The following is a 16,008-nucleotide window of genomic DNA, read 5'->3' as shown; positions in this document are numbered from 1 at the left end:
AGAAGGAAATTGACTTACCTTTTGATTCATTATTGTAGGCCTTTGTATTTTTCTAGGGGCTACCTCCTTTGGACATGTTTCCTAAGAGTGAGTTGGGTTTACAAAATTCGTAGGGGAGGGCTGGAAAATCACAAGCATGACAATAGACAAGTCCTCACTCACAAGGCCCATCAATTTGTCCTCTTTTGCTTTGTCTAGAGAATAAGTACCACACTCTCTTGTCTCTGTCTTCATTTTGTTTAAGCGAATTCACAAAGCAACTCCAAATTTAGACAATCTAAGACTTCTAAAAGGCTCCGACACGACAACCACCATACCATAGAGTAGGTTAGAAAGCTCCCTACAATTAGAGTTTCATAGTTACAACAAGTTCATCACTATGTTTACTTTGCTATGTTAGTAGGATTTTTTCCCCCTAATTCTCTTGATAATTTTTTATTATTTTGCCATGCTCAATCTTTCTTGTTGTACAAAAATTTGGACTTTTTCAAAATCTTTATTTAACTTAACAAAAATATCCCGAATACAAAAAAACTTCTACTCTAATCACATCACATAAAGTACACTTAAATCTTCCTCTCAAACAATTATATACTTGAAAAAGACTGACAATAGTATCTCAAGTTTAAAATTATTCTATAATTTTAATATTAAAATTATTCTATAATTTTAATATTAAAATTTCAAACAAATTACACCAAATATGCCACAACTTTTTAAGTGACTTTTTTATCGATTGCTAAATTATATTACACAATGATAATGTTATTTTAAAATTTAAAATTACAATTCCCTATTCATTTACCGCCAAATCTGGTCTGCATAGATATGATTCTCCATGGAAAAATTATTTAAGTGAAAAGCCATTAAAAATATCTCAGCCACCACGAGACCACTAGGAAACATAAACAATTAGAAAAATACCAGTTACCACGAGACCTTAAGGAAACCTAAACATTCCATTTTTATTCATATAATCAAAATCCTGAGATCGGAGCTTCTCTATTTTTCTCGTGATTTCAATCATGTCTCTTCAATCCAGTGGGGAAAACGTTGATTTTCCGGTTATTGACATATCAAAGCTTCCCTATGATTTTGATGGGTTAGATTTAAACCATCTCCAAGATCTTGAATCGATTCGGAAAGTGAGAGAAGCTTGCAAAGAATGGGGATTTTTCTACGTCGTCAACCATGGAATTTCGGCAGATCTTGCGAAAGATGTGATGTCCCAAATCGAACAATTTTGTGCAATGCCCGCTGAAGTTAAAGCAAGGGTGAGCAGCGCTGTATACAGAGCTCCTCCACCTTGGAATTTAAGCATTGATCTACCAAACTTCCCTCATTTAGATTCAGTCCAAGAAACGTCTCAGAAAATATGGCCTGAAGATGGAAACCCTAAATTCTGGTATGGATTTCACTTATATATTACAGTATTTCTTTAGTTTTCAAAATTTGAATCTTTATTAGAACAGAAATAGCGCTGATCGGCTTTAGGTTAAATGCGATTGTTCAACTTTTAAATCACTGTGACTGTTTGAAGTTTCAGATCCCATATAGTATTGTTAGCTTAGATATTTCTCATTGCACTGATAAAACTAATGAGAAGAATGAAGAATAAATTTCCCAGTCCGTCATTTTTAAATTAGGGCAAAACATATGTTTATTTTTGAAAAGGGGATTTTTCAAATGTCTCGAGGAGGAAGGGCGTGGGAGTTGCAGATTCAGGGAAGATTGAAGTACATAACACAGCAGCACAGTAACTATATGTCTTTGCTATTACACTTTATATATATAATGTTATTCACTGGATGAAACACATTTACTTCCCCGCAGCTATTAGCCATTATTCACCTCTGTAGTTGCCTCTTGCCTTTTCAAAGACTCAGAGACGAATCGCTAAAAGGTTATCCTAAAACCAACAAGTAGATAAATATAATTTAGCAGTTTAACTAAAACCTCTCTCTGCCCTACGCCTCTGTATAGTAAATAGGCGTGGAAAATGCGGAAGCATAGACAAGGCATGCCAATTGTTTGACAAAATGTCTCAAACAAAAGTGGCCTTGGGGAAGTCGCGGGGACAGCATATTTAAAATGATTGTGTTGAAAAGGTCTTAAAATTCTAGGTTATATTCAGTACTGCTTTTGTTGAGATTGGAATATGGAGAATCTTAAAATTTTAGGTTATGTTCAATACTGCTTTTGTTGAGATTGGAATATTGAAAATTTTATGATTATGTTTAGGAAAGGTTAGAGTAGTATTGAGATAGATGAAGTTTTAGGAAATTTTGATATTTAATTTTTGTAAGTATTGTTTAGAGTTGATGAATGTTAAGTAGATCGTTCATGTTTACAAAAAGATATTAATGTGATCTATTATTTGTAAAATGTATTAGTTTTACTAAAATATTATGTAATTGATTTCTAATATCAATATTATGATACATTATGGAAAGTGTCTCTTACCAATTGACGAGTTGAAGGGTTTCTATAAGGAAAGGTTCATAGGATAAAACACTGATTGAAAGTTTTGTAAATGAGGTGGCAAACTAAGTGGGCTTGAACTTGGGGGAAATACCATGATTAAGTGTACGTGGTTTAGTAGTACTAGGATGAACAAGGACTTGACAAATCTCGACGCATCACTTAAATCTAATTATTTGTAAGTGAACCTTTTGTTCTCATGAGAGATGAGTTTGTATGAATCACTACTCATGAGATATGGGTTGACAGAGTTTGACTAAACAACTACACAATGAAATCCTTCTTAAAACATCATAACTTGTCAAACTACAAAAAATACCTCCTGCTTTTAAAATATACTAATTATAAAATGATAATGCTTGCTATTTTTGGGATCTTATTAGGTTCAATTTTTTTGGTTGAAAGAAAGCTTTATTTGAGACTAATGTGGTTGCATTTTCAACCTCAAGAAGTACTTTTGTTTGCCTATTTAAAATTGATTTAGTTAGAGAGCACGAGAAGCCAACCAAATGTCCTTGAGGCTAGTATATCCATGATTTCTATTTCAAGCAGTAGCAATAGTATGTTGTACTTACATTTTGGTTGTATTAAATTTATTGATCATCATCCATGTAGGAATGCTTAATACTAGATGGTCATCTGTTGATATAACTATTCTAACAAATTGTGACCAAATGGTGCTTCCTTGTTGAGATTGATCTTGATAATATCATTTTAGTTGGAAAAGGATTTGATTAGATCATTAGTGGTCATTGATGGGAATGATAGAGGTGCGAGAGTCTCTAAGTTGTGATATATATTGGCAAAGAGTGTAGCCTATAGCTATTGGCACTTGGGAAATCTTATGATGGATTTAACTTGCTAGGAATTATTGATTGATTTGAGGCATGATGTTATTATGATGTCTATCATTCTAAAAGGCTTGAACTAAGAAACATTGAGGGAATAGATAAATGTAGTGCTCTTGCCATTGTTGAGTACTACATTGTGAAGATTGTTCATTGAGTGTAAAAGCCTTACCTCAATATTGTAGTTGAGTTTGGTTGCTTGTTAGTCATGTAATGTTGGAGAGTCTTGTAATGCTTATGCATCTTATGATCATTGAAACTTGAGTACAAGAAGATTTGTGACATATTGTTTCCTTGTGGAGTCACATGCAACTGAAATTTAAGGTCATATTTAGTATAAATGGTAGTTGCAAACATTATCTAGCTTGTGGATTGAACTATTATGGGAATACCATGTTGAACAATTAGGTAAATGAAATTAGAAGGTTAAGAGTTATTGATTATACTATTTAGTGTATATCTTCATATAATAATCTAATGGATATCATGTTTTTGTATGACTTAAATTTTGGTCATGTTTAAAGTAAGTTTATTATTAATGTAGTAAGTTTTTCAGAGTTCCTATAGTTTTGATATAACCTTGTTGATACATATTGTGTCCCATCAAGAATGATGTCAATATAATATCATAATGATAATTGATATTATTGAATCATATGGTGAGACATTAGGGTACTTTTACATAATTGTTGCATGGTGATGATATTTTGTTTGCTACTAATTAGAGCTTTTATATTACTATATTAATTTTATATTGACTATGCCAACTTGTTCTTATAAGGCACTATTGCCTAAGGTACATCAATTACGAGAGGTGATATTCTATTGCTCATCTAAGTATAAAGATGGATGATAATCAAGACCACTATATGTAGCAGTTGTCTAGAGCCTTAGTCTTTAAAATGTTTCATCTTATCATAATGTTGAAATGATCCATTGGATAAAATCAATTTATTTTATTTGCATCATCTTTCGTGTTAAGCTATCTTTGGTTCTCTAAGAAAACTAACTATCAAGGTCGGGTATCCTTAAAGCTTCAAACACCTTGTTAATGTATATGAGAAGAATCCCATGGTCATTTTTATTGTTTGTACCAAGATTGTCATAACCTAGGAAAGTGCAATTTCTCATCCGAATGTTTCGTTGAAATCATTTGACTTTAATTCTATTTGAAGTAGATACATGTCTACCTCCTTTGGAAAAAGGACCCCTAGATTTAATTCGATTGGGGAGGTATTTAAAGAATTACTCCAAGATTTGAAATTGTTTCTAGACTTGTTTATTCGCATGTTTCAACTTGAGGCTAGAATTTGCAATAGATGGAGCTATGATCGCCTACATTCTAATTAATATGTCACCACCATATGTGTCTAAGCTACTAAGAGGAAATCCATCATTATCATGTTTACCTATTCTAAGGCTTGTTACGTTTGGTTTTTTAAAATATATTCAACTTTTGATGACTTTGGAGTCACTGTCATCATGATCTATCATCTCTAATATAAATGAACCAACATGCCTCCAAACTTGTTTGAATTAAAATATTCCGAGCTTTGTGTACTGTACACTGTAGCATTGTCTTTTGGCTCAATGTTCTATATAGGAAGATAGGCTAGCTTCTAGAATTAGTGAGGCCTAGTCTTCCTTGATATATAAACTGCAATTATGAATAAGTAAAGAAAATTATTGATAACTCTACATCTAATGTTGATAGTTAATTAAACTAGTATAATTTGATGTTGTGATTAACTATTAATCATTATGAAGAATTTTCGTGCTCTAAACAAGTGTCAAAATCTTTGTTGATTTTTTTGACAAAGCTCCTTTTGTTGTCTTTACAACTATGGACAATTAATAGTATCATTAAATATGGTATGGTATTATGCCCTTATAACTATTTGGTGGATGAATGTGTTGTAAGCGTTACAATTGTTAATATGCAAAAATGATGTGTCCTTAGAAGTGGAGTATTATATAACATCACAATTGTGGGTTTGATTCTTATCTAACACATTATCGAGAAACAGTTGACCGCCATCAATATGGCCTTTGAGATTACTTTACGAGTTTATATTTGTTTATGTATTTGTGACTAAATAGAAGTAAACAAGTTTAGGCTCAATTTGTCAATTGTGTTATTTTGACCCTAAGAGTTATAGGACCATGTGTGTTGGTTTATGGATCGCCCTATATGGTTGTGCATCTTTGGGATATCTTGATTATGTACACTTGGTTATAAGATAACTTGACATGTTAGAAACAATTTTGATACATGTGCAATTTATCCAATTGTCAATATCACCATGTGTGAAATAGATGTCATAAGCTATTTTTTTACATCTTCAGAGATAAGCCATTTGTCATGAGTGACATATAGGTGACAAATCCCAAAAGCTATTCATGATATGATATAGATGCAATGTACCCAATTACTACTGTGTAGATGGAGGATGGTAAGAGATAACTACCATATAGTAGTGAGTAGTCAATAATTACTAGTAGCATAAAAGTGGCAAATACCAAAAGCTATGTATGATATGAAAGGACATAGCACGTGCATTCGCTAACACCATGTTGGTGATAGATGTGAGGATTTTACCATGCACTATGTTGGACTAGCTCATTCTAGTGACCTTGAGGCAAAATATGTAAGTATCCTTAAACTCAAAAGGCTTAATGGGTTGTGTAAATAATATAGGAATATGCACATGTGTCTTATGTTGTTACACTTACACCTTAGCCAATGGTGGTCACTTCTATGTCGTTACACCTGCAATAGGCATATGAGATGTTTTTCTTATCATCACAACTGAAAATGAATAATAAAAAAGGTTGAGACTCATAATGTATTACATGGTATGAATTGGCAATTCTCGTTTCAACTGAGATGCACTTAAAGGATTAGTTTTAATATACCAAATAATGAGAAGATGCAAGTAGTGTGTTTGCATCTAATCCATAATGCTAATTGCCCACTATATATGTGTAAATAATTTACAATGGCTTATGTATATATTAATGGACATGTGTTGTGTGTTATCACACTTATGTGCTTGTTGGTGATGGTGACAAGTATGGGGTGCTTGTCTCATCATCATAGTCGACAATGGACTTGGAAGAAGAATGAATCCTAATGTATGATGGGCCACACCTCTACACTACTCTTTTTGGCTAGAATTGGTTAAGGACTAAGGTGTTAGCAAATTAGGTAAACAAGAAGATAATTGCAGTAAGTGCACACAACTTTTTTCTTGCCAGTTAGTTACATTCTATATTTGTTGAATGCATAAGCTACTCATCAAGTGTACTTGTGTGTATGAGCTAGTCACACAATTTATATGCGATGCTTGTTTAAGCTATTTACTTTATTTGTGTGTTTTACATGCAAGCCTATCATGTGGGCTTATGATTCGTGCATGAGCTAACTTACATGTGCATTTGACATTATGCATGTGTTGTTTGCATGAGCTAGATGCACCATGTGTAACAAACAGTTTTTCATAACAAAACAAAGATAGTTTATAAAGAGGATAGTTTATAAAGAGATTTTCCTAACATTCATTGAATAGATAATTGAATTCCTTTTCATATGACATTAACTATTTCATGTATTAACGTTTAACTGAAATAACCATGTTAAACTGTGATAACCATATCAATGATCAACTGAAATAACTAGTTTAATGATTAATTGAAAGTAATTGTATCCATGATCATTTGAAATTACTAGATTAACAATTAATTGAAAATAACTGTATCAATGATCAACTGAAATAACTAGGTTCACGATTAATTGGAAATAATTATATCTATGATCAACTAAAATAACTAGATTAACGATTAACTATCTATTCTACATACAAGTAAGTAAATGTTTATCGTGGAAATTTTTTTTTAAAAAAATACAAGTATCTTTCGGTGGATCTTTAGCTGGTTGTGCAAGCCTCGGCTTTCGGTAAGAGAAGCATTGATTTAGGCTTAACCTCCCAACCTCGGACCATACTTATCCCCACACAATTTATTGAATTAGAAAGGCCCTCCCTATCTTAGAATCAAGCTTGGGATATTTTTAGTCCAACCACTTGAGCATTTTGGTGTTTAGAATGTCCGCACAGTTATGGATGAACATGTATGCATAACCGACACCACTGACATCAAGTGATCAATTGATGACAAACATGCCTTTAAACTACCTTGGCCAAGGTTTTTTTTCCTGATGGGTTCAATGATTCGATCATCACCGCTCAACTTGACAATAAGAAATAATAATAGGGACTAGCATGAGCTATTTAATAAAATGGTTTTAATTCATTATATCTGACTTTTATTCTATGTCTTTTGCAGATTTCATTTCACCTATTCACCTTTTTTATGGCTATACAACCGGTGAGTCCTAGGTGTCAAATCTCAGAGCATTCAACTCTGTCCGTTAATTCTCAACTATTTCATGAATGATACACACACACACACACACACACATACCTGCTTATTCTAGCTTATCACAATCTGTGATTAGAGAAAAATGTTCTTAAAGATTGCAGAAATTATTGTTTAAATCTAATCTCCATTGGCTTAATGATTCATGGATTCATATTATGGTTACTTGGCTTTCACTTGCCATGAACAAATCTACTTTAAAGAGGATTAACTTTGTAATATCAAACAAGATATCACCATGATAAATATTGTAGCTCATTGTTAATGTAATTTGATGTTATTGCACCATTTGATTCAAGAAAATCGAATTTGAAATATTGGATTCAAGTGTTACACATAACCTAAACAAATTCAAAGATGATGTCTTGCTGAATGCTTAGCTACTTGCCACACTTTTACTTGCAAAATATCTAACGCAATCCCAACATGAAAGTGCTCATGATTTTCGACAAAATATTTGAATGGGCAGGAAACCGTGGGAAGGATTAATGTAATGGTATAGATTGGTATTAGCAGGGCTATCGACACTAAGAAGAAGGTAATTGGGTGTTGTGGAAGGTGGAAATGATCACAGAAAATTGTAAGCATGAACAAGGTGGTCGGGTGTTGTAGGAAAATAAGAATAAGTTACGCCTTCCATCTCCTTCGACTTCAAATATAAGAAGAGTGACGTGACTCCTTGGCTTCCAAGAAGTCGTAACATAAAGGAAATGTATTGGTTCTTGGACGCCAAGTAAATGTGCCAAGTGTTCAATCGGTTTTCAAACAAGAAAAAAAAAAGAATGGAAGAAGTTTTGAAGGTTATAATTTGAAAAGGAATATTATGATTTATATTTGTCTACATACATGTAGATATATTGGTGAGGTGGCATCATTTTATTATATGAAAATAATATTATGGTGTCACTTCATTTTTATATTTATGTGTACGTACATAGGTATACATTATAATAACATGGTGAAAGTTCATTTGAAATCCTTTGAGGTACGTATTATATTTTAATTAAATTATTTTATGTTTTTTAAATTATTTATTTAATAGCTCATGCGGGTCCTTCAGTTGTATCCTGAAGTTCAAGTAGCTAGGTCCTTGCCAAGGCAATTTAAGGTCATACCTTTCAATCTTGATGACTGGACTAAGCTAATATCCCATTCTATTGATCCTGTTTAGCAATGCTCCCCCCCTTCATCTTCTCTTGCAATCACCCGTGAAACACTTCCACCATAATAACAAGTTCCATAATAATAGATATTTAAAAGAATTCAATTATTAACCATAATTCCAAAATCAACCAACTGGTAAACATTATAAAACAAGTAATGGTTAACAACCATCTTCATTAACAGTTAATACAACGGATATAAATAACTACCTACTTCACATGATCATGAAAGAAAAAACATGGTAAATCCAACGGCTATGAACAATTTAAAATTAGGTCAAAATTTGTGATGTAACACCATGTGTATGTGATTCATGAGTGAGCTAGTTACATTCCATATGTGTTGTATGTAAAACTAGTCACCATTTGCATGTCAAGTTTGAGCCAATTAATCACTATACAAGTTTCTATGTGTACATTGATATTAGTATCGAGCTAAAATTTGAGTAGAATGCATTTCCTAATATATTATGCCATATGGATTGAATTGGAAGCATATGCTCGATTGATTATTTTGATTTAAGAGAAAGTTTAAAGACCTCATCTCAAAGACAGGGACACAACCTCTCTATTGTAGGTATAATGTACAACAAAGATTTTTATTCTTAGAAAGAGATACATAAGTAGAATCATTATGAATGAACCTTTCAGCCATAGGTGTAGGTCTATGGATGACTCTAATAATGGGAGATTGTCATATTTAGTGTCAATAGGTAGGATTGTGGTATAGACTTGCTACCACAACTATGGTTGGTGAGAGTATGGACTAGGACTTCTAACCTATATAAAAGGTGCTTGATTGATTAAGATAGCATTTACGATGTAATGAAATGATAAAAATAAATTAAAACAAAACATAGCAGTAGCTAGAGATGACTATTATGTTAATGTTGAGCAAAGTGCAGTCTTTTCTCCTTCTCTAAATGGCTCACCTCATACGGTTGTTTATTGTATTGAAATAATTTTGACTATTAGACCATAAAACAATTTGATCTCTAAATAGAGTTTCTACTATCCAAATTAATATCTTACATGGCATTAATTATGTCTTTCTTCATTTAAACATCTATTTTATTAGCTAATCAAATCATATTTAGAAGATAATTTTTTATTTCAATATATGACATTCAATAACAGTAATTAATCAGTCAAAAATTGTCTTCTACATTGAACGATTTAATTTAAACAAAGTTCAATAGTTAAATACCAATCACATTTTTCTACCTCATATAAATATAATATCTTAATTTTATTAAATTAATTTAATTTAAATATTGACCTTCATTTATCAAACAATCAACTAATAATTTTATGCTGATGGAATCATTATTGAGACTAAAATTTCCCTTTTTCCTTATAATCACTATAAAGATTGTACTCTTTGAATTTCAACATGTTAAAAAACTCTTTGGAAATCCAAATTTGCAAGTTTGCATCAAATCAAAATGTATGCATCTTTAACATTTCTTGTGGGCATTGTATATTGCAGCGAGAAGATTGGAACATACGGCATCAAGGTGGACGATCTGCTACGAAAAATTATTAAAGTCGTTCTTGCCAGCTTGGGTTTAGATTTCATGACATTTTACCATTCTGATTTCGAAAAGTGTACAAGCAGCATACGAATAAACTCCTACACGTCTAATGGCAACTCTATGGAAGAGGAGATTCTGCATACACATACAGATACTGGTTGCCTTGTAATCCTCCACAATGACAATCAGCATGGCCTCCAAGTACTATCCAAACAAGGGAAGTGGTTCGATGTCAATCCTTTACCTCATGCATTTCTTGTCAATGTTGGTGATTCTCTCAAGGTTTGAAATTTTTCCTACTATGAGCAGTGATAAAGTTATGTTCAAGTCATTCGATGTTATATTTAGTTTTAGCATGGAAATTAATCTGTTCTTCAACATTCACCCATTTCTTTTCTAATTAGCCTCTGCATGCCATTGATGTTGATACGAAATAGATTTGTACTCCAACATTCACTTCCTTTCTTTGAACTTCAAATTTCAAAACTGGTTTGAAGACCGAAATGGTTTTGTACTTAAACATTCCCATTTCTTTTGCAGACTAGCATTGAAATGAATTTGTGCTTTAACATTCACCGATTTCCTTTTTACACTAGTATTAAATTGTGTTTGTGCTTACCATTCACCCATCTACTTTCAAAAGTAAGTAATTATGTATCATACAGGCATGGAGCAATGGCAGATTACACAGTTCAGCACATAGAGTTGTTTACAGAGGATGGAAGCATCGCATATCCTTGGCTTCTTCTTTCTACTTTCCATTCGATCACAAGATCTGTGCTCCAGAGGAGCTTGTGGACGAAGACCACCCAAGAATTTACAAGCCTTTTACTTACTCCGACTTCAGGCTAAATTATGATCCTCTCATTCGCTCCAAAGAAGCCAACCGCATTGAGTTCCTTGATGTATTTGCAGGTATATTATAATATATTTGTTTGATCTGTAGAGAATCCCAATACTTTAGAAACAGCTAGAGAGTAAGCAATTCAAGTGCTCTCCAGCCTTAGGAGCTCAATGATATGGCAGGCTTGCTCTTATAAGCATGAACAATCCTCTGTAATACACGTTTTCCAATAAATAAAAGCAGATGTTAGTTCAACGAGTGATACTGTGCAGGGAAAATGAAATTTAATTAGGGTTATTGTAGTGTACTTAATAAATGATTTTTTTTCAATTTTACGACAGTCTTATCCTTAACAACTTCATAGGCAAAAATTTCTCGATTTTGTTAATATGTTTGATTTCAATTATTTTAATAGATAATGGGTTAAAGTGAAGATTAATTATTATTATTTGTGGAGATTAATTAATTCAGTTGTTTTATTTTATAATTTTTAAAAGTTAGAAAACTTTAAGAGATTTTTTTAAATTAGAGCTTGTTCTCTTTTTTTTTTTTGGGCCATTTTAGAACAAACAAGTTTTGGGGAGCAAAGATACATGATTAAACTTAGAAGTATTTTGCATTGCATGATTTAGTCTATTTGTTTAGAATTGTAGTTGGTAGATTGAGGTAGGAATTTAAAAACTTCTTTGAAATATTTTTTTTCTTAGTGTCTACTATTCTAAGTAAATTTGATCGTTGGAATTCTTTCTTTGACGTATTTGAGAGATTTGGAAGGAAAATTGATTATGTGGTTATGTACGAAGCTTGGTCAAATCATAAAATCTAAGTAAACATGCAACATTTGAACAAATGGAAAAATAAGGTCAACTATGGTTTGACCTAGAAATTTACAATAAATTTTCCTAAATATCATAGATGGTTGTTCTTATATCAACATAGACTTGCCAAGAGAGACATTGGAAAGCAAAAAAATATTTTAAAAAATATTTATAAATAGGGGTGGGGATCTCAAACCCCACCCCTGGTAGCCTTGGCTGCCACTCAAGTTGTTGTAGATAACACTTTAAATTATTATTTGTTTTATTAAAAAAAAAAATTATTTAAATTTATTATATATTAAGTTTAATGTATTTAAAATTTGATTTTATTAAATTTTAAATTATTATTTTTATATGCAACAGAGTACTTATTAATTATTAATTTGAAATTTACCTATTTTACTATATCCACCTTTCTTGTATGATATCAATTTGGGTAAATAGTGTTAATAGTTTGCTTGCAAACAGTTGTTGTTTCATAACGAATGTGATTCTTAGATGAACATTGTATAATTATTTTGGACATCACTAAACACTTGAATCTTCCTACACATTTGAGATTTGACTTTTTGGGTTTTGTTCATTGAGGGTATTTAATGTCTTATTATGGTAATGTTAATGTGGTAATTACATTGGCAGGTTAAACAAGACACTAGAGGCTTGGGGTTTCATTAACTATGTGACTTGTGCACTTTCAATGTTTTGTGATGTTAACTTGATCATGGTCATTCTTCCCAACCAAATTTTGCAAGCTTATTATTATTTAATGAACTCTTGTTGAAAATGTATTTTATGATAGTGCGATTTGGGGATCAATATGTACTTATGATGTCTTGGTTTGAGGATCAATATGAGTTCCAATTATCATTTAATGGAATTGAATTTGATTATCATCCCATAGTGATTTTTGAGATTTATTGTGATTTGTGAGCTTAGCGGAAGTTGCCTTGGTACATCCTAAGGGAGTGGCTTACAATAGGGATTGATGCCAAAAGTGGTTAGTTCCAAGGTAACCTATCATAAGTTGGGTAAAAAATGATAATAAATTTTGGAAATGGGTTAAACATTAATAAGATAATCACATTCTCTGCTCATGTTGCTAGCACAAGGTAGGGTAGGAGTGGGAGAAGATGCTTCATTGAGGTTTTGCATAGTTAGTAAGTCTTGTTTGTATGCCATATGGGTCATGTTGAAGGTTTGGGGTTTAGAGTGATCAATCTAGGGTAACTCAATGCTTGAAGGTTCAGTGTCTAGAGAGACCAATACAAGGTGACTCAAGTAGTTGATCGTTTAATGACACCGTTGGGAATTTGTTTAGCGTTCCCCTTGAGATTCGTGACAAAGGGTTAATTGCCTCATGTGTACTATAAGTTGAGTGGTTTTATCAAGCATTGATAGATCGGTCTTTTGGTACAATGATAACCCACTCTAACAAGTGGTATTAGAGCTTGGTCACATGTTCAAATCCTCAGACCCTCAAATAACGTCAAGGGGGTGATTGTTGGAAGTTTGTTCAACACTCCCTTCAAGATTCGTGACAAAGGCTTAACCGCATCCAATTTACTATACATTGAGTAGTTGTATTGGGTATTGACAAATCGGTCTTTTGGTACAACGACAACCCCACTCTAACAAACACTTTGTAATACATGTAGCTAGAGATTACTTTAGTGGTGAATCTTCACCATTTTACGATCCTGTCTCATGGGTCGATTGTCATTTGGAGAATAGCACATGCAACGTAGGTCAACTGTGTGCCATATATTTATTAGATTTGGGTCCAACGCTCGTGGTAGCTGTCCATTAGTTATCACATGATTGGTCAAGAATATTGGTCTAATCGCCAATGCAGTATATACATTTTGGATACATTTATTTTAAGCATTTTTCCATCCTTTGATTGTTGTTTCTTATTGTCCCACGTTCTTTCGCCATTACTACAACCAAATAATTTTCCCTTCGGTTGAGCATTGCCTACCATTTTTCCAATGTGTGTCGACCACTAGCCTCGTTTAGCCAACTGTTTCCTATTGTGGGCTTGCATAGGAAGGTGTGTTTTGCCTATATTTGACATTCTTGCTTATTAATCCCGTCTAATTCGCCAACCTAGATTGGACTATACGATATTATTATTCTACACAATTCACTCTTTTCTAGTCTAGTGACTGGCATTTCTTATTATTGCCGAAGTTTCAGAGTGCTGAGTGCATTGCCCATTGACTCGTGGACCGTGATTTTCATAAAAGGCAAGTGATTTTTAATTTATTTTTTATGTTCACAGCGGTACTAGTTTTTTTTTAAGTTTTACTGTCCAGTGTCCACTCACTAGTGACTGGACAACTTGCATGCTAAGATAACCTATAAGTTTGCGAATTATATTGGGTAGTACCATAGACTGTAGTACCGTAATAGTAGTACCCTTTTTTTTAGAATGAATCATACTATTGTTATTATATGTAGTCTAAATAGTCTATTGTCACTGTTCACAGTCTTTGACTTGTCACTATTTGAGTCTTTTGTTCAACAACTAAGTTGATTTATTTTTTGCAGTCTTTATCAGTTTGCAATGTCAAACAAGAGGGGTAACAAGGGTTCTAGTAGGATCCCTAAAAGCCAAAAGAGGCCACCATTGCCAAAACGTAGAACTGTATCGACATATTTTGGTGGTAGAAATGTTGGCAACCTACAAGATTCACAGGTTAGATCTCCAGAACTTATTGAAAAAGGAGATTTATCACAATTTGAAGACTCAGACCGTATTGAAGAAGTTCAAGTTGGTGAACCTAATATCTTGGTCAAGGATGAACTTGAACACGATTTGGAGGCATTTCCCTTGAATAGAGAGTCACAAATTGATATTATAGAGTTGGAGTATGTTTCAAACTAGTCAGGTAAGAAAACCAAAAGTGATTCCATAAATCATGTTCATGCGCAAAAGGGGAAAAGAAAATTGGAATCAAAGAAAGATCGATCTTGCTGGGATCTATCCAAAAGGAATTTTCAATTATAGTGGGTGGAAAATTACTGGTTCATTGAACTAGTGGCCAATCCAATTGATGGTGAGCCTCCTGTAGAATGTAAATGTAAGATTTGCATAGAGATAACAAAGAAGGAGAAGAGGTTGTAGCTTAAACTTGATACCATAGAAAAACATGTCGATAAAGTTTACAAAAAGGAAACTATGGATGGAGTTAAAAAATTTGTGCTAACTTGAAAAACAAAAGACAATTGTCTGCATATGAGGAATGTCGAAATATACGAGTTACACCAACAATTATGGGAGAAGTGTTCTGCAGTAAAAGGTTCCATTGAAGGTTTCACTGAGAAATCAATGGAAGTGCACACTACGAGAAAAGTAGTTCAATTAAGTGTGATCTTTTATATTTTGAGTAGAGGACATCCTATGATAGACTACCCTTCAATTACTACCTTATTAAATTTTTTCAAAGTTCAAAACTATCCGAACAGTTACTGGTTAGTAAACAACGGGTGGGAATGGGCTAGATGTCTTGCATAGGTTGAAAAAAAAGATATGAAAGAAAAAATAAAACACTCAAGTTTCATTGCATTGTCTCTAGATGAAGTTACAACAATTGATAATACTTCCTGGGTGTGCATGCATGTTTAATTGTAAATGATCTTTGTCGTCAACCCTTTCTACTATCTGTTACTAAATTGAATTGTAGTGCAACAACTAAAAATTTATATGATTTATTAAAGAGTACTCTAATTGAATGTAGAGGTTTGGATACATGGAGATTTCCAAAAAGTTGGTGTGTGTTGGAGCAGATGGAGCTTCAGTTATGCAAGGTCATAAAGGCGGTCTTTGCAAAAAGATCAAGAATATTTGGCACCCTACGCTATCCCCATTCATTGCATGGC

The 16,008-nt window shown here is 32.9% G+C and overlaps 1 protein-coding gene across 1 annotated transcript; it reads left to right on the top strand.

Annotated features, from left to right (window-relative positions):
• Positions 1–884: 884 nt before the first annotated feature.
• On the top strand, positions 885–11,563 carry LOC149554306 (C4-beta,C20-epoxidase-like). Its single transcript, XM_089828428.1, has 3 exons — positions 885–1,405; positions 10,419–10,746; positions 11,130–11,563. Exons 1-3 carry the CDS (start codon positions 1,026–1,028, stop codon positions 11,388–11,390), a joined length of 969 nt encoding a protein of 322 aa, XP_089684554.1. The 5' UTR covers positions 885–1,025; the 3' UTR covers positions 11,391–11,563.
• Positions 11,564–16,008: the final 4,445 nt, after the last annotated feature.

This window comes from Cupressus sempervirens, chromosome 5 (genome assembly GCF_028749045.1).
Source record: "Cupressus sempervirens isolate cs-2001-9-10 chromosome 5, ASM2874904v1, whole genome shotgun sequence".
NCBI lineage: Eukaryota > Viridiplantae > Streptophyta > Pinopsida > Cupressales > Cupressaceae > Cupressus > Cupressus sempervirens.
This window is presented reverse-complemented; position numbering and strand designations above follow the sequence as displayed.

Coding starts and splice junctions, on each gene's coding strand:
- LOC149554306 (XM_089828428.1), top strand. CDS start 1,026: ATGTCTCTTCAATCCAGTGGGGAAAACGTTGATTTTCCGGTTATTGAC. Junction 1,406..10,418: donor GATGGAAACCCTAAATTCTG/GTATGGATTTCA, acceptor TGTATATTGCAG/CGAGAAGATTGGAACATACG. Junction 10,747..11,129: donor ATGTTGGTGATTCTCTCAAG/GTTTGAAATTTT, acceptor TGTATCATACAG/GCATGGAGCAATGGCAGATT.